Raw genomic sequence first — 26,722 nt, 5'->3', positions numbered from 1 at the left:
TGCATTGGAACCTGTTCTGGCGAAAGAAAGAAAGTGTGTAGATATAGTGGGAATAAAGATAGGTGAACTGGAACATAAAATAGCCGCATATGCAGATGATATGTTGTTTTACATAGTGAATCCTAGAATAACGTTGCCTAATTTAATGTCAGTATTAAAACAGTATGGTGAGTTATCAAGCTTGAAAATAAATTTGGTAAAATAAGAGATAATAAATATCAATATCCCAAGGTCAGAGAAATTGAGTTTGCAAAAAGAGTTCCCATTTATTTATTTATTTCAGGTACTTATATAGCGCCGTCAATTTACGCAGCGCTGTACATATATATTGTACATTCACATCAGTCCCTAACCCTCAAGGGGTGTACAACCTAAGGTCTCTAACTCACACTCATACATACTAGGGCCAATTTATACAGGAACCAATTAACCTACCAGCATGTCTTTGGAATGTCGGAGGAAACCGGAGTACCCGGAGGAAACCCACGCAGGCACAGGGAGAACATTCAAACTCCAGGCAGATGATGCCATGGTTGGGATTCGAACCAATGACCCTAGTACTGCCAGGCAGAAGTGCTAACCATTTAGCCACTGTGCCGCCCTAAATGGAGGGAAAAGGAAATAATATACATGGGAGTAAAATTGACCATCACAATAAAGGGTATTTATCAGGCAAATTACATCCCCCTAATAAATGAAATAAAGGAAGAATTAAAAGGACGTTCAAAAGGAAGGAGCTTCTTGGATAGGACGTATAAATTTGGTAAAGATGGTGATAATGCCAAAAATTTTATAGAAGTTCCACATGCTTCCGGTTCATCTCCCAGAATCATTTTTTGGGATGATAAAAAAAAAAAAAAAAAAAAAAAAAAAAAGGAGGATTACTAAATTTATATGGGATAAGAAACCAAAAATTAGCTACGAAGTCCTAAATAGAGAATAAAGAAAAAGGGAGCTTGGGCTTACCTAATGTAAGGAATTACTAATTAGCAGTAATCCTATCACGAATAGTGGATTGGACATTTAATTCATAAGGGAAAGAATGGGTACAAATAGAAGAGATTTTAAGTAAGGCACAGTTAGAAAAGATTGTATGGATACCACATACTTTTCGCACATTAGACGCTAATATTAGCTCACTCACAAGGAAAGATTTGTGTGTGTGGAATAGGATGCATAGTCAAAAAGGATGGAAATATAATTCAATAATTCCTTTAGAGGGAACGGAGTATTTCCCTCCGGGGAAGGATAAGATTTCTGGGAAATGGTTGAAGGATAAGAAGGCATGTTTGAATGGTGTGCATTTTCCCTTCATTCAATATATCCTTCAAAGTTTAAAAGGAAAAAAAGACTTATCACATTTGATGAGTGGAGGTATTATCAATTAAACTTTGTTTCAACTCTCCCTCAACCATTGAGGACGTCGGAGTTCATGTATGTATTTGAAAAACTTTTAAACGAAAACATAACTCCAAAACATTATAAGATCCTAATAGCAATAGAAGGAACTGATCCTCCAGGGTTCATGAAAAAAAAAATGCAATGGAATAAAGGTTTTAAATTAACACATGAGGTGACAAATATGAGCACAGTAGAGATGAACTATAAATGTCTTTCTAGGTGGTATATTACGCCAAACATAGCTCACAGGCAACAAGTAGATATATCACCTTTGTGTTGGAGGGGGTGCGGAGAAAGGGGTACAATTGCACATAAATGGTGGGGTTGTCCAAAAATACAGGATTACTGGGGAGAAATAATTCATTATATTCAGGAGATATGTGGGATAAATGTTCCGAGAGATCCCTGGAGGAGTTTATTCTATAACTTTGAGCCCTCACTGAAATTATATAAAAACAGGGTACTGCATCACTTAATTAGTGCGGCTAAAAGTCTGATCCCCAAGTTCTGGAAGGTCCCTGAAGCACCAAAATTAAAGAATGGATAAATAAAATCAGAAATATTTATAGAATGGAGGAATTATGTCATATAGAGGAGGATAAAATGGAAAAATTTGGGAAAACGTGGTGTAGTTGGGTGAAATTTAAAACCTCTGAAAGCTACTCTCCTGAAGAGAGAATAAATTCAGTTCAGCTAATCTTTCCTCATGGCTGAGCTTTTCCATGGCTCGTATTAGTTTGGTTGCCATTCTCTGCATTTGCTACAGTTCCTATTATCCTTTTTGTGAACTGGTGCCAAAAACCAAAAACTGACTATTCCAAATGAGGTCTTACTACAGTTACATAATTTGGTTGAAAAAAAATACAATTCCATCTAGTTCAACCAACAGAAACAAAATATAATGCAACAAATGCAACTTGGCAGAACACGTGGCATGGCACCAGTGATTATCTACCTTTAAGAGTGGAATTTTGACCAATATTGTAATGGTTGTATTCTTTCCACTAACCACCAATTTAAGAGGCATTTTCCCACTGATATGATTAACTAGTTTTAGCAGGGGTTCAGAGACCTGAAAACTATTTTAAAGAGTCCTGTAGGGGTAAAAAGCTTGAGAAAGGCTGGTCTGTGTGGATATTTGACTGAGGATTTGTGAGCAAACACTGATAGCAGATGAGGTGGAGGGATGGGTTTCTTCTGACCTTTCTGCAGATCTCCTGTAGGACTGCACTGTTATCAAGGATCATGTTGAAAACTGATCCTAGAGACGATGTACCTAGAAGACAAAATGAATCCGCTGTTCTTTAGATTGCTCATCTGTGTCCCACACACGTAGACAGAGAACCCTACGCATTTGTATGGCCATCAGTCTATTGTGGGACACAAGTTCAGAGGCTTAAAATAAACCTTCACAGCTAAAGCAAAAGGCTCCAGACATCTGCACTGTAATGCAAGGGGTAAAATTATCTTCCATCAGTCCAACAGGTTGCACTAGATGGACAACGATGAGATGATCCCCAAAATAGGAATAGTTTTACAGGTGGAGGCCACTGACATTTTTTTCCCTACTCATCTTTTCTGTTTTTCACTAGTTTAGCATCTGGCTAGGGTCAGTGTCACTACTGGTAGCATGAAACGATAACTGGACCCTACAGAGGTTGCACAGGAAGTCCAACTACTCCAGGATGGCACATCAATACATGCCATTGCCAGATGGTTTGCTGTATCTCCCAGCACAGTCTCAAGAACATGGAGGAGGTTCCAGGAGACAGTTACTCTAGGAAAGCTGGAGAGGGCTGTAGAAAGTCCTTGACCCATCAGCAGGACTGGTATCTGCTCATTTGTGCAAGGAGGAACAGGATAAGCACTGTCAGAGCCCTACAAAATGACCTCCAGCAGGCCACTGGTGTGAATATCTCTGACCAATCAGAAACAGACTTCATGAGGGTGGCCTGAGGGCCCGACATCTAGTGGGCCCTGTGCTCACTGCCCGGCACCATAGAACTCGATTGGCATTTGCCAGTGAACATCAGAATTGGCAGGTCCGCAAACTGGCGCCCTGTGCTTTTCGCAAAGGAGAGCAGGTTCACCCTGAGCACATGACAGACGTGAAAGGGTCTGGAAAAGCCATGGAGAACATTATGCTGCCCGTAACATCGTTCATCATGACTGTTTTGGTGGTGGGTGGATGGTCTGGGGAGGTATATTCATGGAGGAATGCAAAGACCTCTACAGGCTAGACAATGGCACCCCGATTGCCATTAGGTATCGAGATGAAATCCTTGCACCCAATGTCAGACCCAATGCTGATGCAGTGGGTCCTGGGTTCATCCTGGTGCACAACAATGCCCGACCTCATGTGGCGAGAGTATGCAGGTAGTTGATGGAGGATGAAGGAAATGATACCATTGAATGACCCCACGCTCACCTGACCTAAATCCAATACAACACTTCTGGGACATCATGTTTCGGTCCATCAGACTCTGCCAGGTTGCACTTCAGACTGTCCAGGAGCTCAGGGATTTCCTGGTCCAGATCTGGGACTAAATACCAAAGGACACCACCTGTTGTCTCATTAAGAGCATGCCATGACATTGTCAGGCATGCACACAAGCATATGGGGGCCATGAAAACTACAAGGTTTTTTACCTTCATGCATGAAGGTAAAAAACCTGTGTGCAACAGTGCCCCCAGCCCCCTCAATACTTACCCGAGCCCCATCGAGATCCAGCGATGTGCATGATAGCCTCGTCTGTCCAGGGTCTCTGCCTCCTTATTGGCTGAGACAGCAAACAGGAGCCATTGGCTCCGACTGCTGTCAATCACACCCAGTCAGCAAATGAGAAAGGGGCAGGGCCAAGTCGCAGCTCCATGTGTGAATGGACAAACGGAGCAACAGGTGCCCCTAAAGTAAGCTGCTTGCTGTGGGGGCACCCAACAGAAAGGAAGAGACAGGAGAGCCTGCAGGGAACCGGATCCGAGCTGCTCTGTGCAAAGCTACTCTACAGAGCAGGTAAATATAGACATATTTGTTATTTTACAGAAAGAAAAAAAAAACCTTTACTATCACTTTAAAGGTATGTGGAGTTATGCCATTACCATCAGATAGAATGCTGCTGTTAGACAAAGAAAAAATAAAAATCTATGCAGCAGTCTGTATAGGACTACTAGACCAAAAGCCAATAAAAATAGGATACAACTAGGATATGGTATAACAATAAGGGGACTTCAAATATTCTCATTAAATTTTCTCTAAAACACAGACCTGAAAAAAAAAAAATATATATATACACAAATATATATATATATATATATATATATATATATATATATATATATATATATATATATAATACAAAAATTACTAGGTTTAAAGCCACATACTCAAAAAAAAAATGCATATGGTATGAAGGTAAAAAATCTTTACATTAGCTGGTGTAAGTTTCCATAAACAGTTTTCAGAAAAGATTCAGAGTGTGCAAGTATTTGAGGGAACCCAAACTTAGTCTATATTCTAACCTGATCATTTCCTAACATGGTCTCCTCGGTCCACAGAATTAGAATACAAAATCACTAAATGCCAAAACAAAAGCATTCTTCTGTCTGTTGACTAAAAGGGATGGCATGCATTTGTGATAGAAAAATATGTACAGCAGCTCTGTAGGGGGCTGGAATTTCATTCCAGAGTATTTCAAGATTCAAAAGCTGTAAATGATTAACTTCAAAAGTAAAATCATTTCACCTGACTAAAGACATTTTTCCACCTGATACAGTCTTAATACCCTTAGAACTATTTACAAAAGCCTATGGTACTTCGACTGTAGTCAACTAAATATGACATTTTTATCAATTTATTTGCATTAATTGTCAGTATGTTTACACTACCTCATTTAATACGTATACACCAAGCATACACTTCCACACCTCAAAAACACAAAACAAGCAACGTCACAATTACTTACATCATGTTTTAGAAATATATCAAACATTAACACCTTTGATAAAAAAACCGCAATTACACATTCACCTAATTAACGTTTTAATTTCTATTTTTTAATTCTGACCTTATACATACAAGTGGGAAAATTTTACATTTAAAATTTTTTTTAAATTCCAGGTTGTGACAATACAAAAATGTGGACACATGTCCCAGGCATGATGAAAACAAAATTGCAAGCACAGTATACTTTATTGCCTGATAGTAGAAAGCAAACAAACCTAACCTAAAGTGATTAGGCCTATTAAGGAGTCCTAAAAGAGTGATAGCAATGTAACCACGTACCAAATGTCATTACTGATGTAGAGGTTTAGTTACACAAACCTCAAACTGCTTGTGCTGGTGGTTTTGTCACTGCATATAGCAAAATGATCCAAATAAAATCATAAAAGTTAATACTGTTACCCCACCAATTTAATTTCTAGCATTTGCAGCCCAGCAAACCTTAATTGCAACCATTTTCCTGCCTGAGAAAGTCTGTACACAGAAGTCTCAGAGCAGGAAGTTCTGTGTGTACTTCTCCAGTCCCATGATGACCTGGTGACTGCATTTGTTCGTCCTTTGCTGGGCCATTCAGATTTAAATTCCAATACCTATATGAAAAATGGAGCCACCCAAATCCTGTCTGAACAAACACCTAAAAAGAAAAATATCGAACAACTGCATTTGAATAAATTAGATGCTGCAGCTGTATGTTTTTTTCTGTTAACACCCCCCCCCCCCCTTTATTTATACTTGATAAAAATTTACTCCTAAAGATTTTTGGTCTGATATCCTCCTCCAGGCTGTGCTAAAAAAAAAATGGGGGGCAAAAACAGCCTTGGGCCATCATTGGAGAGTGCAATAACAACACATAGCATGCCCCTCCAAGGGATCAGCTAGTAATAAAAAAAAAAAAAAAAAAAGAAGTGAATGAACTAAAATCAGTCTTTAATGGGGGCTATTTTAAGTAGAGCTGAAGCCAAACCTTTGACAACTCATAATTGGAGATGTCCATGCACTTAGGGATATAGTAAACAGGACAAATGGAGAGGGTTGTTCTCCCTAATCAGGACACCACATCAGAAAAAAAAAAATGTCCACTTTCAAGAATTTTAGCAACTGTGTAGAAAACACAAGTCAGCTCTTTTTTGTTTTTCCCATCAGCTATGGAATGATTTACTGCACATGTCCTTATGTTTGGCAGACACTATCTGCTACCAAGGACAGCTAGGACTTAGAGCAGAACCTTAGCTAACAAAGTGACAGCAGGTATCATAAGCAACACAATTATGTAGTTTAGATTAGATATAGACCAGGGAGTAGAAAATATATCCTAACAACATTTCACAAACATCACAATTCAAATAGATGCAATAGTAACACTGTAGCAGCAGACATAAGTGAGGGTGATACTATATAATACATCAGCTATATGTCAGCCAGGTAAGCAAACCTCTAGTTTGAAGTGTAATTTCACCTTTTCACAAAACATGAAACCACTCTTCCTTTTCCAAGAAGCCCCAAAGAAAAAAAGGGAATGAAAATCCCTGGACCACTTCACTGGCTGTTTGGGCAATGACTGTCGGCTCTAAACCCTGCTGCTTTCCAACAGCAGGGCTAAATGTAATTATTTTTTTTTAAATATAAAACACCTTCTTGCCCAGCACAGCATATCCTTGGCATCAGGTGATAGGAATTGATCATCTATGGAGGTAAAAAAACCTTTAGCCTTTATACCCACTTTAACATTGTGGAGATGAAAGAGGGTGATGGGCACTATGGTGCACTAGAAACTGAATGCCTTTCTTAATGATACCCACCCTACATTTCTTAAAATATGGTCCCCATAGCTAGAATATAACTGCCATATGAGCTCAGGTCCTCTTCTCGATCTGAAAATGCCCATCACAGAGCCAGTATGCCCCATGGGCCTCCCTGATCGCCATTACACTTCCCTCCACCTTTTATTCTTCTCTTTCCTCTACTTCTCCGTCCCCATCCCCACTCTTTTTCTTCTTCTGACTATTTCCTCTGCTCTCATTCCACCCCAATACTCTTCCTTCCCCTTCTCTGAGCTGGATTTCCCTTGTTTCATCAATCCTTTCAACCCACTACCAGAAACAGGGACTACGCCATTCTATTTGCAGTTCCACAACATGACAATTACCCCCACTGTAGGACCTCCAGCACATTGTACAATCCAGTCTTGTTTTAAACCACATTTGCCTGTTTGATACACATCCACTTTCTGCGTCATTGATGTGCCTCCCCCTCTTACTCCCTATACTCCTCTAGTATTTTTATTATTGCACTTTCTGCATGTCTTTTTACAACTTAAAAACTAAGGCAGACCATACATTATTTAAAAAAATAATTACTGCAATGTAAAAATATATATATATATATATATATATATATATATATATATATATATACATACATACATATATATATATATACACACACACACACACACACACACACACACACATATACACACACATACACACACACTCTCTATATTGCCAACAGTATTAGGAAACCTCTCCAAAATCACAGGAGTATAAAATAAAGCACCTTAGCATGCAAACTGCATCTACAAGCATTTGTGAAAGAATGAGTCACTCCCAAGAGATTAGTGAATTCAAGCGTGGTACAGTGATAGATTGCCACCTGTGCAATAAGTCCATCTATGAAATTTCCTTGCTACTAAAAATATTCCACAGTCAACTGTTAGAGGTATTATAACAAAGTGGAAGAAACTGGGAACAGCAGCAACTCAGCCACGAAGTGGTAGGCCACATAACATGACAGAGTGGGGTCAGTGCATGCTGAAGTGCACAGTGTGCAGAAGTTACAAACAGTGTGCAGAGTCAATAGCTAAAGACCTCTAGAGCAGTGGAGACGTGACCAATCACGCTTCTCTGTCTGGCAATCCGATGAACGTGTCTGGGTTTGGCAGTTACCAGAACAGTACTTGTCTGTCTTTGTGCCAAGTGTAAAGTTTGGTGGAAGAGAGATTATGGTGCGAGGCTGTTTTTGAGGGGTTGGGCTTGGCCCCTTAGTTCCAGTGAAGGAAGCTCCTAAAGCATCAGGATACCAAAACATTTTGGACAATTTCATGCTCCCAATTTTGTGGGAACAGTTTGGGGATGGCCACTTTCTGTTCCAAACATGCCTGCACACTAGTGCACAAAGCAAGGTTCATAAAGACATGGATGATCGAATTTGGGGTGGAGAAATTTGACTGGCCTGCACAGGATGATTTAGAGTGGAGACTGCATGTCAGGCCTTCTCGTCCAACATCAGTGCCTCACCTCACAAATGCGCTTCTGGAAGAATGGTCAAAGATTCCCATAGACACACTCCTAAACCTTGTAGACAGTGTTCTCAGAAGAGTGGAAGCTGTCATAGCTGCAAAGGGTGGACCAACTCAAAATTGAACCCTACAGACTAAGACTGGGGTGCCATAATAGTGGTCGTAACCTTAAAAAAAAAAAAAAAAAAGGAACTGAAAATTAATCTAAATCCATACAGCTGAATAGATATGACCTTTACCAAGCATTTGAGCTTAGTTTGGTATCTTGAAGCAATCCCCTTTACCAGAAATCCCCCCTGCTCTTCTGAACAAAATAAGTCTGGCACAAGCAGAATAATTGTGTCACCATTTCCCTTCTTCTGTGAGTGACAGGCTGTGCTGAAGATGAGACCAGCATGAGCCTCCATGAAATACACTGCACAGGGGTGGGAAAGCGGGTGTCCTCTCCCTGCAGGTCTCTGCTTTCACAAGATCGAGAACTTGGCACCAGTGATTTATAACATAGATCGGCATCACTTCAGTAATGCTGTAGTTATCTAGGTATGTCTGCTGACAGCTGATTATTGTCCTGCTCTATTCACAGCACCTAGCTTGTGAATTGCTGTTTACAGAGTTTTACATAAGAATGTTTCCTGATCCACACTGCCACTTTAGGCTGCAGGATTCCTAGGATTTTAACAATAACCCCTTCCTACTCCTACCAGCCTTCTCCTGATTAGCACAGATCCTGTTCTGTAAGCAGAGCTGACAGTCACTGGCACCACTGTATTGCCCTGATTGTACTCAGGCGACATGCTCACACACAGAGATGTCAGATAGCTGTGCACGTTCTTGAGACGAGGCTGGAGGGTGTGTATGACTGATGGATTGTGTGACATCACATCTCCGCCTACTATTCTCTGGTCCTAAGCCGCCCCCACAGACCAGCAGTTTTTGGAGGGCTGAGACAAGCTAAGGGAGCATTTTTCTGAGCTACACTCACAGCTGTATGTATGTTTACATTAAAATGTATTTATGGCAAAAAGTAAATTTTTTTTATATTGCATTTACAACCACTTTAAAGCTCATGTGCGTGTAAAGGCAAGCATCTCGATACTTTTGGCAATAGTGTGTGTGTGTAATTTTATTATAATTATATATATATATATATATATATATATATATATATATATATATATATATATATATATATACACACACACATATACACATACACACATACATACACATCTCTATCTCAAATACTCAATTATACAGTAAGGAAAAAAGGTAAATCTTTCAATAGGAGCACTTATTCCAGGGACAACTAATCAAGAAGGCAATTCCCTTTAGGCTACATTCACATCAGCTATTGGGGCCAATGGGAATTGTAGTGGCAGGAATCAGATTCCTGCTGTGGCTCTCAGGGGCTAAGTGCGGTTGCTGGACTATTCACTATGACAGGCCGCCGACAGCCACAGGTATTCATAGCTGTCAGCACAGTGAGCGATTACAAGCAGTGATTGCATACAGTACATACCCGCACAAAATACATGCTCCCTAACAGCATTGTAAGGATACAGATACAATTCAGGATTTACAGAACACACCTACATGAGTCTTGAACTATCCTTTAAGGAAAGGTGCATAGGCCTTACAACTAAAGAAAAAAAAAAAAAAAAAACACACCTGAATTAAATATAAGTGATATTTTACCTGCCAAGGGATTTGCAATTTTGTCCCAAAATTTACACATCTGCACACAACCTGTTAACTTTTCCAACTTGTACGTAGGCAGTGTCTTCTCTCCTTCTGCCCACACACATGCATACAGCAGAGCCAGATTTGTTTAGAATGCCAAGCTTTCCTCTCCTCCTTTCCCAGGCTAAGTGCTGCTTTATAGGCATATAGAAGAGACTGACACAAAGCCAGATATCAAACAAAAAAAAAAAATATAAAAAAAACACACACTTCCCAGTTTCTACAGTTGTAGTTGTACAGAAGTGTGAAGGAGTAATGCAGGCCATACATGGTTCGAATTCCGAACGATTTTTCAGCTGGAAAGTGAAACGTCGTTCGTTCTGTAATCCGATGGTGCCACTAATGATTTCGAAAATCGTTTGTTTTTCACAAATTTTCCAGCATGCCCGATAAACAAAATGAGGAACCACAAAAATCGAGCGATGCCATTGCCCCACTAACAGAGCGAAAATCGGCCAAATATTCTTAGGTCCGATTTTCATGCAAAAATCGTTCAGAATTCGAACAGTGTATGGCCTGCATAACACCTTGCCATTTTGTGCCGCAAGAGAGCAAAACAGGTGTGTTTTTCCCTTCTTTAACGATCCTGTAGCTAGCAAGGTCTCACAATACACTTACATTTTTTTTTTCTATACAAAACAAAAATGCAAATTTCAGTGTTTTTAATACCTGGCTGGAGTTCAGCCTTAATTGAAAATTGGTTACCTATTCTCAACTCCGTTAGACAATTTTTTTGCATACAGTTAAATTCTTTAGGTTGCTCAGCAAACTTTCAGTAATCTAAACTACAAATACCTTCTCCCTATACGGAAAGGGATCCTGAAAATTGTTTACATTTCATAGCTGGGCCTAGAAAACTAACAAACGCCTTCTTTCCTGCATTAGGAAGCACGCATACAACTCTAGTCATTCATGCACACATATATACCTGAAACTAATGAAAAGCAGTAATTTATAAGACATAATTAACAGCCTCACCTGTATCCATCTCTGTGCCTCTGAAAATGCTAAATCACATGAGATTTCCGAATTTTCATTCCACTCCATGGCTATCTGGGGGACAAAAAAAAACAGAAACCGATAAACATTTCAATACAGAAATTACCACATGACTGCGTGTTATAATAAAAATATTTTTTCCACATGTTTAGAGCCCTTTCATAAATAAATGTGTCAGCTGCCATAAAGAAAACCAGTGGTTAACTGAGCAACAGCTGCTCATTAAAGCTGCAGTGAGCCGGCAGTAGGTGGGAGGTGTGGTGTGCGATTCAGCGCATCAAACAGCTACATTTTTTTTTTAATCGCACAACAAAAAAAGTGCCACTTCATGTCGCTGTACAGTGCGGTCTGCAATCCAGTCCAATTGCCTGCATTTTATCACAGATCACTGCAGTGCAGCTCCAGGGTGGATTGCTGTGTCCTAGTGGTGACTGATGCCTAGTCCTTCAGTTTGTATTTGGTTTTTAAAAATATTTTGAATATACATTTGTCATAAGAGAAATAGCCAGATGTGTGTATGATGTGTTTTTAGCATAGTTCATAAAATTAACTTCTAACCTTCATTTTACACTTAACTGCTTTGTTCTCAGTAGCTTACCGATCTTTTTCAGCATCTAAGATCTCGGTAAATTGTAAGCATTGTCACTCCTTCCATTGCAACAGCAAGCAAGTGCTGAAAGATGTGGTCTGGTATTGTAACAATGATAAGGACTATCAGAATGTGTTTACAATATTATAACTGTTAGTATCCCTGCACACAATTGCTCTAACTGCAACACAAAAATCATTAAACTCATTCCTGCAGGCTGTAAAAAAAAAAAAAAAAAATAAAAATTATAATATATATATATATATATATATATATATATATATATATATATTTTATATTTCATTCCAAAGTGCAAATCAAAACTGCAGGAAAAATGTGTTGGGCACAAAGGAATGATTTGGCGCTGGCCAGAAAAAAAAATCTGCATGACTAAAACTCAAACAGATTCTCCTTGTTGCATGTCGGTATTATTATTATTATTATTATTATTATACAGTATTTTTAAAGCGCCAATAGTTCGCTCAGCGCTGTACATTACAGAGGGGGACAGAACATGTGACAGAACAATACCAATACAATGCAAAACATGAGGGGATTGAGGGCCCTGCTCTTTCGAGCTTACAATCTAGGAGGGAGGAGATGGTGGCACAGGAGGAGATAGCTGTGGGGGATGGGGTGGTAGGCAGAGTGGAGGAGGTTGGCAAGTTAGCAGGGGGTGGAGTAGGCTTCCCTGAAGAGATGGGTTTTCAGGGTGCGCCTCAAGGAGAGGAGAGTAGGTGATAATCTGATGGGTTGGGGCAGGGAGTTCCAGAAGATGGATGACACCCTGGAGAAGTCCTGGAGGCGGGCATGGGAGGAGGAGACCAGGGAACTAGAGAGAAGGAGGTCTTGTGAGGAGCGGAGTGTGCGTGCTGGGCAGTACTTGGATATTAGGTCAGTGATGTAGTTCGGGGCAGTGTGGTGGACAGCTTTGTACGTCAGCGTTAGGATTTTGAATTTGATCCGTTGCGCAATCGGAAGCCAGTGGAGGGATTGGCAGAGGGGGGTGGCGGAGATGGAGCGGTTGGAAAGGTGAATGAGTCTGGCAGCCGTATTCAGGATCGCCTGAAGCGGGGATAGCCAGCGGTGAGGCAGGCCAGTGAGGAGGGAGTTGCAGTAGTCGAGTCGTGATATGATGAGGGAGTGGATGAGCTGTTTAGTGGTTTCTGGAGTTAGGAACGTGCGGATTTTGGCGATGTTGCGGAGGTGGAGTCTGCACAAGTTTGGTAAAGATTGGACTTGGGGCTGGAAGGATATGTTGAAGTCCAGAATGACACCAAGTACTCTGGCCTGCGGGGCGGGTTTGATGGTAGCGTTATTGGATGTGATAGAGAAGTCAATGGGGGGTGGTGTCCGGGCTGGGGGGAAGACAAGAAACTCAGTTTTGGAGAGGTTCAGTTTAAGGAAGTAAGGTACGGTAAGGGGGATCTGTGACTAGCAGGAGGATTCTGAAGTTTCCTCCTGATGTCTGGCATCAGCTCTTCTTGACTGGAATTGTCAGAAAGGATACAGGGTCAGTAACAGCAGCAACCTTTCTGCCAGGAGGCGGAGGAGGGCATTTTGGTCATGTGACCACTGTGATTGGTGGTCACTTGATCTGAAACTCCCAATTGCAAGTATTCATCAGGAGGTTTCTGTCCTAGGAGTGAGCAAAGTAAACTGTTGTCCAAGGATGCATATATGTGGCAACTTAGCATTAAAGCCCACTCACCCAGAGGCTGCATATTGCCTTTGGGAATTAAAGTGTAAATTCTAATAAAGGTCTCCTTTTTGCTCCCTTTTGGTCTGTAAATACATGAAAGTCCTTCATCATAGCTGTTCAACAACTACAAAAATAAATAGTGAGCCAATAGCATCCTGTACTCTCTGCCTTTGGAGTGGCATTAGCATCGTTCTTTATGTTGGCTACAAAACACATCCCCCTGTTCTGGAGAAGAGATGGTAGTATGTAGTACTAGGGTGACAACACTGCTTAGTTCAACTGGCATCCTAGCTCAGGAAGCAAGTTAATGGCAGGACTACCAGGTTAAAAAAAAACAAAAAAAAAAAAAAAACACACAAGTGTGAAATAGAAAATACAGCCACCACATCTAAGCACCGGTAAAATGCTCTATCAATTTTTGCTATTGGGTTTAGATATGCTTTAGTTATCCAGTATTGGATGTGTTTTCTCCACATGCTCACAAATCTACTAAAATTTACCTCAATATAATTAGAAGGCTCCTCAAAAAAAAAAAAAAAAAAAATCACAACAGGGAGTGCAGATGGCAGGTGGCTTCCAACTTGCCTAGATTACTTCTACATAAAATTGCAAAACAAGCATAGTTACAATTTAACAAACCTGTGGCCATAGGTTTGCTTTAACCCACTGACTGTTATGGTGATGCAGTGAAAAGGTTAACCATGGGAATCACTTGATCAGGAACCACCCAAAGTTATCACCAGTCAAGTCTCTGAGTCCCTCCAAAGCACTGTACCATGGAGATCAGAGGAAATGTGGAGCTGTGCAGAACAAAAGATTTTAATTAAATGTCCTCCCAGCACAAGGGAAATTTTGGGGGGGGATAGGATTACCCGACATAAGGAAAAAAAAAAATTACACACACACACACATATATAAACGTTCACAACTAAGTGACTGTTCTGTAGAGTGAATTTTCATTTTAAAGTAGAACAAAAAAAGGCAAAACTTTTTTTCCCTACACAGAGCAACGGAGGGGTCTACCTGTTAGTTTATATGTCAGAGGGTGGAGGAATTCTTTTTAAATCCTGTCCAATAGTCAAAACAGGAAGTGAGTAAATATCTTCAAAGCGATGGAATTCCTCTATTTCCCCTTTATTAAAGTTTAGCGGACAACTTTGTGTTTGGGATTTTTTACTTTCACTTTCAATAACAGTAAAGCAGGACAAATCGAGAGGGTGACTTGCCCTAATGGGACAGACGACAATAAAAACTGACAGGTGTTCTAATTATTACAGCTACTTATAGCCCCATCAATTCACACATCGCTTTACATATATATTGTACATTCACATGAGTCCCCGCCCTCAAGGAGCTTACAATCTATTGTCCCTAACTCACATACATAGACATACTATTACTAGGGCCAATTTTAGACCGGATGCAATTAACCTACCAGCATGTCTTTGGAGTGTGGCAGGAAACTGGATTACCCAGAGGAAACCAGGCACAGGGAGCACATGCAAACACCAGGCAAGTAGTGCTGTGATTAGGAATCAAACAGGTGACACTAGTGCTGCTAGGCCAAAACGTTAACCACTATGCTGCGCTAATTTATCTTCACTCTGTTTTACTTCCGGTTATACTTTAATTGTACTATATAAAGTGCATCAACAAAATCTGGTACTCATGTAGCTGGGAAAGAGAAGTATATTGGCCAGACCTGTTCAGACATCGACAATCATAAAAGGGCAATTCTGAGTAAGGAAATGTGTCAATTATCAAAAACATAAAAGACATTCTCTTCAGCATGCCAGAAAACCTTTTCAACAAACCTCATGCTCAGTCAAACAAATCATCTCGTCGCTTGACCAGTTCCATCTACAGCCAACATATGACCAAAGATGGTACAAAAGAGCAGGAAAACACTGCTTTACTAAGATTCTAGATGACTGCTAGATCAAGAATGAATTTCACCCATCAAGGACAAGACTGGTCATAAAATAAGCAGACATCCTCCACAACAGTCCAATATGTTCATGCACTAATAATGTGGTCAAGGGTGTCCATACATCTCAAATTAAAGGAAAACTCATGAGTAATATGAGCATCTATTGCAGAAATTAGGTCCATGTATAGGTCAAAAGGGATAGCATGAACAAGCACTTTCAAGTGACAGAATAATGTTCATGGAAAACCTGTACACAACAGCTTTCTGATTATTCCCCTTACTATAGAAAAAAAAAAAAAAAAAAAAAGGCGAAAAGAATGTTTCTCCCTCCACAGAAAAAGTGCACAAATAAAAGTAGAGTAGAACATGGTGGGTCCAACAGTTCATCAGGTCAGGCACATCTCTCCACACCCTTCATTCTGAGTGAGAGATCTGTGGTCAGCCGAAGAACCACTTACATAGGAAGTGTGTTTTCTAAGTGGAATAGTAAACAGAAAAGTAATACCTGAGATGGGACAATCACAACAGATGAAAAAACAAACAACTTTGTTTACAATGCAGTGCAGAGTCATTACTTAGTAATTACAAGACCTTCACATGATGTGTGTGCCAACATTCCCAGCAACTTAGCAACCAGGGAACGTTATGTGGAAAAAGCGGTCTCTTTCTTGTACTGACTTTAGATCTACAACAGTGTTTTTTCTTGTGTAGTACATCCAACATCATTAAGGACTTTGTGGTAACAGTAGCACAAAAATGGTGCATAGTAAAAAGGTAAACTTCAAAATATATATTTATTATAAAATGTACTAAAGAAATAAGGGTGTTCGCCCAGCAAATGCATGTTTTCTTTACAGAGTGAGTGTTAAGTATGGTGAACCTGTGCTCATTTCAAAGATGTAATCATGGTTAAGAGAAATAAAAATAAAATAAAAACAGGATTTTTCCTTACAGAAGGTGCGTGTTTAAATTATTTACCAACACTGATTCTGCATCGATCGAATATAAATACATACAAAGACCTTTAAAAGCAAGTAAGGTTGTGCTAATGAATATAACAATGGTTAAATGCAAGTAAAACTATGTTACAAAAAATAACAATGGGTACAAAATGTGAACAGTGTCCATGAAAAGTGTCCTGTACATGGGGAACCAACTGGTCATAATAGAGTGTCCTTGCTTTCACTGCTTATCAGCATGTCCCTCCATAGGAAAAACATACAAAATGAACATGCTTTTAAGATGGCTACACCTTTGCTCAAATTTCAGCCAATTTCTGCTAAAGTTGTCCAAAATATGAGCTGTGGATGGCCCTGCTGGTATCACTTGACTCAGCAAACTTAAATGAACTAAATACAAAAAAAAAAAAAAAAAAAAAAAAAAAGAAAGAATGAAGGAGCCAGTTTGAATATTAATTGGCCAAACAGTGACTGCTGCCAATCAGATGCAATCAATGTATGTGTTTAGCACTTGCAAGAGCTGACTGTCAAAATAGAATACTCAGCAGAGGAGATTCCACCATCCATGCTATTTAGCATGGACAGAAAAATCTATTAGATTGTGGAATGAGTGATATCTACCCATGTAAACCTATCCTGTTTGTTTGTGGCATAGACTACTGGTGCTTGTTATGTCACTGCTAGTGGTACTAGTGAGGCCACAACTAAGGCAACGAGGATAACTAAACACACACCTGAAAAAAAAAAATTTAAAAAAGGGAACACTTTTTAATGTATAGCATCAAGTCAAAAACTCCTGGGATATTAAGCTGGTTAGTTAAGTAGCAGAGGGAGTTGTTAATTAGTTTCAGCTGCTTTGGTGTTAATGAAATTAACAGGCACACTAGATGGGCGACAATGAGATGATGCCTAAAACAGGAAAGATTTTACAGGTGGAGGCCACTGACATTTGTTCCCCTACTTCTCTTTTCTAACTGTTTTTCACTAGTTTTGCATTTGGTTAGGGTCAGTGTCACTACTGAGTAGTGATACCTGGACCCTACAGAGGTTGCACAGGCAGTCCAACTCCTTCAGAATGGCACATCAATACGTGCCACTGCCAGATGGTTTGCCGTGTCTTCCAGCACAGTCTCAAGAGCATGGAGGAGATTCCAGGAGACAGGCAATTACTGTAGGAGAGCTGGACAGGGCCGTAGAAGGTTCTTAACTTATCAGCAGGACTGGTATCTGCTCCTTTGTGCAAGGAGGAACAGGATGAGAACTGCCAGAGCACTACAAAATGACCTCCAGCAGGCCACTGGTGTGAAGGTTTCTGACCAAAACAATCAGAAACAGACTTCAGGAGGATGGTCTGAGAGCCCGACATTCTCTAGTGGGCCCTGTGCTCACTGCCTGGCACCATAGAGCTCGATTGGCATTTGCCATTGAACACCAGAATTGTCAGGTCTGCCACTGGCGCCCTGTGCTTTTCACCCATGAGAGCAGGTTCACCCTGAGGGCATGTGACAGACATGGAAGGGTCTGGAGAAGCTGTGGAGAACATTATGCTGCCTGTAACATTGTTCAGAATGACCATTTTGATGGTGGTTCAGTGATGGTCTGGGGAAGCATATCCATGGAGGGACGCACAGACCTCTACAGGCTAGACAATGGCACCCCAACTGCTATTACGTATGGGAATGAAATCCTTGGACCCTTTGTCAGACCCTACGCTGGTGCAGTGGGTCCTGGGTTCCTCCTGGTGCACGACAATGCCCGACCTCATGTGGCAAGAGTATGCAGGCAGTTCCTGGAGGATGAAGGAAATTATACCATTGAATGGCCCCCACGCTCGCCTGACCTAAATAGAACACCTCAGGGACATCATGTTTTGGTCCATCCGACACCACCCAAAGGTGTTCTAGCGTGTTGAGGTCAGGACTCTGTGCAGGCCAGTCAAGTTCCTCCACCCCAAACTCGCTCATTCATGTCTTTATGGACCTTGCTTTGTGCACTGGCACGCAATCATGTTGGAACAGGAAGGGGCCATCCCCAAACTGTTCCCACAAAGTTGGGAGCATGAAATTGTCCAAAATGTCTTGGTATGCTGATGCCTTAAGAGTTCCCTTCACTGGAACTAAGGGGTCAAGCCCAACCCCTGAAAACTCCACACCCAGGGTGGATAAAAATTGATTAAAAAAAATAAAAATTGGAATTTAAAAGTTTTTTTTAATTTTATTTAAATCAGATTTTTTTTATTTCTATTTTAATAAAATGCTTTTGGAGTAAAAATCTAGCTAAAGATAGTTTTCTATTTAAGATACATTCATAATTTAGTTTATTATATGAAATGGAGCTTAGTTATGTAGCATGAGGCTGTATATTCTGCAATATTTACATTTTTGGTAAACTCATTCAACGAATTCAAGCTCTGCAAGCTGATATAACATGCACTGCATTGATGTATTCACACAATTTCACAGTAACCATGAGAAAAAAAAACATGAAATAAAAGAATTTCCATAGTTCAGCTATGTGTGATTAACCTATTAACCTAAAATCAGTTCTGATATCGCTGTTTTACTAACCTGACAGCTTATTATTCTAAAAAGGAAACCTTCATTTGGTTTGCAAATATTAAATATTCTAACTACCAGCATGAATGAGTCAGATTCCTTACATTTAAAGAGCACCTGTCATTTTAGATCCATCATGGCAGCGCTTGTTAGCGGGCATCCACTTACCTGCTGCCCCCACGTCCCTCACCTTGTTCTGTCACTTCCGTATCACCAGCTGTCCCATTCAAGTGAATAGGACTGTCAGTGAGTCCACAGTGAGTCAGAAGAGGAGCTGCTGCGAGACAAAGATGACAGTTGCTCTTTAAAAATTATGGATTTAAATCAAGCCTTTTCACTAGTGATTTAAATCAACTTTATTTAAATCAAGTCCACTCTGCCCACACCATAACCCCCCTCCACCAAACCTTACACTTGGCAGTTAGGCTCAGGCAAGTACCGTTTTCCTGGCAACTGCCAAACCCAGACACGTCCATCAGATTGCCAGAGAAGTGTGACTCGTCACTCCAGAGAACATGTCTCCACTGCTCTAGAGTCCAGTGGTTGCGTGCTTTACACCACTGCATCCCATGCTTTGCATTGCAATCAGTGATATAAATGGTTGGATGCTGCTGCTCAGCCATGGAAACCCATGCCATGAAGCTCTCTACGCACGGTTATGTTAATCTGAAGGCCACAGGAAGTTTGGAGGACTTTAGCTATTGACTCTGCAGACAGTTGGCTACTTCTGGGCTTTAGCATGCGCTAACCCCGCTCTGTCATTTTTTACGTGGCCTACCACTTTGTGGCTCAGTTGCTGTTGTTCCCAGTTGCTTCTACTTTGTTACAATACCACTAACAGTTGACCATGGAATATTTAGTAGCAAGGAAATTTCACAGATAGACAAATTGCACAGATGGCAACATATCATGGTACCATGCTTGAATTTACTGAGCTCCTGAGAGCGACCCATTCTTTCCCAAATGTTTGTAGAAGCAGTCTGCATGCCTAGGAGCTTTATTGTATACAACTATGGCAGGGGTGGGCAATTGTGGCCCTCCAGCTGTTGGTGAACTACAAGTCCCATCATGCCTCTGCCTTTGGAGTCATGCTTGTAACATTCAGTTTTGCAATGCCTCATGGGACTTGTAGTTCTACAATAGCTGGACGGCCACAGTTGCCCACCCCTGACCTATGGCAATGGAGGTGATTGGAACACCTGAATCCAATGATTTGGAGGGATCTCCTAGATTGTAAGCTCTAACGAGCAGGGCCCTCTGTTTCCTCTTGTACCAAATTGTATTGTAACTGTAATGTCTACCTTCATTTTGTAAAGTGCTGCGCAAACGGTTGGTGCTATATATGTCCTGTATAATAATAATGTCCCAATACTTTTGGCAATATAGTATATATTATATAGTTTGTTGGATTGTACTCCTATCAGTTACCTGCATTGGAGGCACACGTGTTTTATACAGGCACTATTAAAAAAAAAAAAAAAAAAAGTGCACCACCCTAGTGCATTATCTTCCTATATAATTTATTAATATAATAAAAGCAAAATGTTATCCTGACAAACACCAGTATATGTTAGCACACCAGTATAATCCAACACCAAAAACGCCAGGTCCACTGCACATGTTCTTTATCATGTGTTTTAAGGGAAATCCTCTCTTCATGATAGCTTTTTGGAATCTGTATCCCTGTATGTACATGTGTGCAGGGCTGATGCACACATCAAAAAGCAGACAGATAGCATTCTGATCCATGCATCAGTCCCACATAGCTGTACATTGCTGGATGTCATGCAGCCATCTATTTGAACAGGCTGCCTGCACGAAGCACCTGTGCATGTAGACAGCCTTTTGCACATGGGTAATGAATAGTGTGTGAATGAGCAAAAATGTAATATACTGCACTACGATGACAACTCTCACTGACTGTACATAATAGACACATTAAGTGTATGTCTGGATGAAAAAACAAATAGTACATCTCTGCAATACAGGCACACATCCACCTGTTTTATCACTTAAAAATGCTGCAATGACAAAACACACACCAGCCATCCAGTGAGCTTCTAATGTTATCTGAGTTGACAAAGCAGTGCCTGTGATGGACTGAAATATTAAGCAGCGCTGCTTATATGTACCCTTCTGGACTACAGAGCACCCCCTCACCTCTATACAAGTGAGGGGAGGAGGTGTTCTGTAGTCCAACAGCTGAGAACTTTGGCAGGGATGGCAACACAGTTTAGGATTTCAGCAGAACAGAGTTTATAACTCCATCAGGTAAATTATGAGCTCTCAAGAATTCTGTCAGGATTGGCAAGCATTTTATACACCAAACAGAAACAGTTATAAATATTGGGCAGGCCAAAAGGAAGCAAATAAGATTACCGTAGTTCTTTGTTAGGGTTTACTTACACTTAAAAATCCCCTTCCCTACAAATACTAAAAGAAGAAACATTAAAGTATAACTAAAAGCAATTTTTTGTCCATTAATAATCGTCAAAAGTGAAAAGTAAAAATATTACAAATGTTGGGTCGTCCCCAGAGCAGGAATGGTAGAGACGTCTTCCAATGAGGACACGAGTTCTAGTGACAACCAGGGATTTCTCCACTTTAGCGGAATTTTCACACACTTCCTGTTTTGGATATGGGACAGGAAGTGGAGAAATCACACAGATGGCAAAAAAACAAGAAAAAAAAACCTCCACCATTCAGGGGTTTTAACCCTGCCTTCCTATATCCAAAATGGGAAAAAAAACACCTATTAGGTTGCAATTTTTCCTGCATTTTTTGAAAGTACACAGAAAGTCCTGGATGCTGCATCTTCGGTGCTCTTTCAGAAACGCAGCAAAAAAAAAAAAAAAAAAAGTGTGACCGAATAAAAGTGGATGGCACTGTGGCTATAAAGCACAAATCATTTTTTGATAGGGTGGAGAGGGATTAGAACATCTGTCAGGTTTTAATCACTGTCTGTTACTTCAAAGTGTTACTAAACTCAGGACCCTGCATTCACTATATCTGGTGTCCCACAGCTCGCAGAACATGGAAATTCAATTATTTTAGTAAATATAAACTGCTAAATACCTTTTCTCATCAGCAGTATATTGTAAAGCGCTGAGAAAACAGTTAGCGCTATATAAATCCTGTATAATAATAATAATAATATAGCAGACCTGTGACTTCCGCAGAGCACTGGTTAAAGCTTGTAGGAGGAGTTTTCTTTCTTCTCTAGGAGGATGGAAAACCCCTGACCTCTGTCTGGACAGTGCTGATTGGCCCTGTGCTGATCACATGCACTCTCCCAAGAAAAGAAAAAAAACTACCTCTCTAGCAATGCACTAAACTAAGCATGTGGCTACAGGTTTAGTCTGCCTTATCAAATGGACATTTGAACAAGAGGAGGGGCAGAGAAAACAGGATCAAATGGCCTTTTTACACAATGCAGAAAATTAACCCCTTAGGTTCCACAGTGAGTATATCAAGCATGCTTTACTGCATATACAGACTGATTTTACTGTTGTGGGTTTAGTAACACTTTAAACAAATTATCCAAAACATAGACATTGGTATTTGGAAGCTTTATTGCCTGGTTCACACCTATGCGGCTTGCTTTTGATCTATTTCTGCAGTTATTTTTGAACACACCTTTTCACATTTTTTTATGCATTTTTCTTATTTTGTTGTTATGCAGGTAAAGACAATGCATTGAAAATGTATAGTGTGTCCATTGAAGTCTACTGAAAAAATGCACCATGTTTCATTTAGAAAAGATCCTTGACCCTGTCCAAAAATGCAGGGGCCAAAAAAAAAAAAAAAAAAAAAAAAAAAAACACAGATATGAACATGTCCCATAGAAAACCATGTTAAATGGACTGTAGTGCGTTTATGCAAAATGCCCTAAAAACCACAGGTGTGAACCAAGTCAGTTGGGAAAACTAACATGGGCCTCTGCAAAGTCACTTAACCTTAGCAACATGTTTAGTATGATCTGAACAACTTGTTGCAAATACAGACGTGTGAAACAATGTAAAACAAATGTAGATCACAAAAGCATAAAAGAAGCAGATCAGTACTTGATGTCATTAACTGAACAGCTGTGTTATACAAAGACATCATTCTACAAATAAAACCAAAGGGTAAATATTGCATGGTAAAGCAATAAAAAGTCAAAAGATACCTACATGAATAAAAATAAGACAGCATAAAGGGATTCCCACAGCAAAGGTGCAATGAATATGTTAATCATAGGTACTATGCAGGAGCTGAGGGGAACTCCACAGTCCAGTATAACTGGACACACAACTCACCACCCAACTGTGTGTTCTACATTACAAAGAAGATTGGTGTGCCCTAACACTAGAACATAGAATACTACATACTAATGAGGGCAACATATCTCAAACAATACACCTCAAACAATCACAGCTCTACTTATGATTATAGTGCTTGCACTGTACACAATGATGACATTCGTTTATTCCTGCCTAGAACTGTCATTTTCACCATGGTCAACCCACTCACAAATACTGTTATCAGTCATTAATTAACCCACATTGTACCTGGTTATTGTTAGCAATACCTGAATTGATTGCAATGACAGACACACAATCATGATCACTAAGAATACTGCAGATAACAGCAGGCGCTTCCTGGCTGTGAAGCTCACTGAAACTCTGAAATAAGGACATCTTTTGTGCCCTGAAATGCAATGCTAATAGTCCAGTCTTTTAACATACTGGCCAGAACTAGCAAAGGTAAGAGTATGTCTCAAAGCTTCATTTTCCAGTGGAGCAAAATAATTTCAACAAGCTTGATAGCCAGACAGTACCCAATCATAACTGGCAACACTGGGAAGTAATTCTCACCAGGCACATCTATAAAATGCTATCTATTCTTCTAGGCATCCATCCTCCTAAAAAAATGGTATAGTCCAGCTTTGTGTGATTCACTGTGACCAAGGAGGGATAAAAGGTGTGTCCTATGACTGAAAATACAGATTGTCATCACTTTCCCAGAGGAGTGGAATCATTGTGGCTGTTGCAGCAGAAGCACCCCTGCCAGACACAAACTTGCAACCATCCATACACACAGGCTTCCAAACATCCAGACACCGTAACTTCCATAACACAACCTTCCAACCATCCAAACACACAGGCCCCCAAACATCCAGATACAGTAACTTCCAAAACACAACCATCCAGACACACAAGCTTCCAACACGCAACTAACCAAACACACAACCATCCAGACACAAAAATTTCCAAAATACAACTTTCCAGACACACAGTCCTCCAACACGTAACTAACCAAAACACACAACCTTCCAAGCATCCAGACATACTAACATCCAGACACCCAGATACAAAACTTCCAAAATACAACCTTCCAACATGCACCTGACCAAACACACAGCTTTCCAGACATGCAAACCTCCGGACACCCAGATAAAGAAAAATGCAACCTTCCAAAACACACAGCCTTCCAAACTTACAGAAACTTCCAAAACACAACCTTCCAACCATCCAGACAAGCAACATTCCAACACACAACTTTCCAATCATCCAGATATAGAAACCTCCAAAATACAATCTTCTGACCATCCAGGCATACAATTGCCCAAACGCAAAACCTTCCAAACTTCCAGATACAGAAACTTCTAAAACACAACCTTCCAACCATCCACACAAGCAACATTCCAACACACAACTTACCAATCATCCAGACACTGAAGCCTCCAAAATACAATCTTCCAGACACACAATTGACCAAACAACCTTCCAACAATCCAAACACAAACAAACTTCCAAAACACAACCTTCCAACCATCCAGACAAGCAACATTCCAACACAACTTTCCAATCATCCAAACACCCAGATACAGAAACCTCCAAAATACAATCTTCCAACCATCCAGGGACACAACTGACCAAACACAAACTTCCAGATACAGAAACTTCCAAAACAACCTTCCAATCATCCAGACACTGAAGCCTCCAAAATACAATCTTCCAACTATCCAGACACACAATTGACCAAAGACAAACAACCTTCCAACTATCCAAACACACAAACTTCCAGATACAGAACTATCCAAAACACAACCTTCCAGGCAAGCAACATTCCAACACACAACTTTCCAATCATCCAGACACCCAGATACAGAAACCTCCAAAATACAATCTTGCAACCATCCAGGGACACAATTGACCAAAACACAAAACCTTCCAGACACAAACTTCCAGATACAGAAACTTCCAAAACAACCTTCCAACACACAACTTTCCAATCATCCAGACACCGAAGCCTCCAAAATACAATCTTTCAACCATCCATACACACAATTGACCAAACACAAAACCTTCCAGACACACAACCTTCCAAATGCAAACTTCCAGATACAGAAACTTCCAAAAACACAACCTTCCAACCATCCAGACAAGCAACATTCCAACACACAACTTTCCAATCATCCAACACCCAGATACAGAAACCTCCAAAATACAATCTTCAGACCATCCAGACACAACTGACCAAACAAAACCCTCCAGACACTGAGATCAGAACCTTCCAAAATGTAACCTTCCAGGATCAAACTTCCAAGATACAACTAACCATAAAACACAACCCTCCAGACACACAACCTTCCAAAACACACACAATTTCCAGACACAAACTTCCAACATACAACTAACCAAAAACACAACCTTCCAACCATCCAGATATGCAAACCTCCAGATACAGAAACTACCAAAAATACAACCACCCAGACACAGTCTTCCAGACAACCAGCCTTCCAACCCTCCAGACAACCAGCCTTCCAACACCCCCAGTAACACAACTTCCCAGCCCCCCCTCAGTAATAAGAAGAGAGGTGTGAGTGGTATGTATGAGTTCCTATGGATGGCGCACAGAGGGCTCAGTGTCAGGACTCTCACCGCACCAAACTTTCTTCAACTTCTCCGCTCGGCTCCCGGCATCCCACGGATGTCCTGTGTGGTATCACACATTACAGTACACATTGTATCCATCCATGTCTTACCTCTGAGCGCTCCGTCCGTGGATTCGGATCCCGTCTGTCCCAGCTGCAGGTGAGTGAGAGAACAGTGAGCAGGAATTACAGCCCTTCCCCCACACCGTCTCTCTCCGGACTGCTGGAGGATAGGAAAGCCACGCCCCACACAGCCCCGCCCACCGTCCGGTGCCTCCAGCCAGCCCAGTGCCAATGTGCTGGCAGAGCGGCTCCCATCCAGGGTTGTACAGCGCTGTGCTCACCTGTCACTGCCGATCCATATTACACACTGATGGGACGTTGTATATATCTGCACTAGGTGATATGTACCATCAGATGGCTTGTATTTGAATTTAAGAATGCATTACTTCCAGTCCAGCTGGCTCACACAAACCCTTTATTGAAGGGGTGAGGAGCGCATGCTGTGCTCTTCACTTTTCATGCTGCTCTGATGATATCTCTATTATAAAAGAATAAGCACCCTTAAATAGATATTGAAGTATATTAAACTGGGCACACGCAATTAGGGGTGCTGTTAGAAACCACAGG

The 26,722-nt window shown here is 40.6% G+C and overlaps 1 protein-coding gene across 12 annotated transcripts in view; it reads right to left on the bottom strand.

Moving 5' to 3' along the window:
* LMO7 (LIM domain 7) overlaps positions 1–26,283 on the bottom strand; it is a 230,400-nt gene extending 204,117 nt beyond the window's left edge. For 4 of the 12 annotated variants that reach the window (XM_089680371.1, XM_089680372.1, XM_089680374.1 and 1 more), the window contains exons 1-2: positions 26,204–26,283; positions 11,418–11,492 (exon numbers count right to left, since the gene is read on the bottom strand). In XM_089680371.1, the coding sequence (XP_089536497.1) occupies positions 11,418–11,486 (69 nt within the window). In that variant the 5' untranslated portion in view covers positions 11,487–11,492; positions 26,204–26,283. The remainder of the gene's footprint in view (positions 1–11,417; positions 11,493–26,203) is intronic. The other 8 variants (XM_089680377.1, XM_089680375.1, XM_089680376.1 and 5 more) reach the window with 3 other exon arrangements.
* Between the last annotated feature and the right edge of the window lie 439 nt (positions 26,284–26,722).

This window comes from Staurois parvus, unplaced genomic scaffold (genome assembly GCF_062004578.1).
Source record: "Staurois parvus isolate SC_StPar_1 unplaced genomic scaffold, SC_StPar_1.0 ptg000243l, whole genome shotgun sequence".
Classification (NCBI taxonomy): Eukaryota; Metazoa; Chordata; class Amphibia; order Anura; family Ranidae; genus Staurois; species Staurois parvus.
The sequence above is the reverse complement of the archived record's forward strand: the minus strand, read 5'-3'. Positions and strand labels throughout refer to the sequence as shown.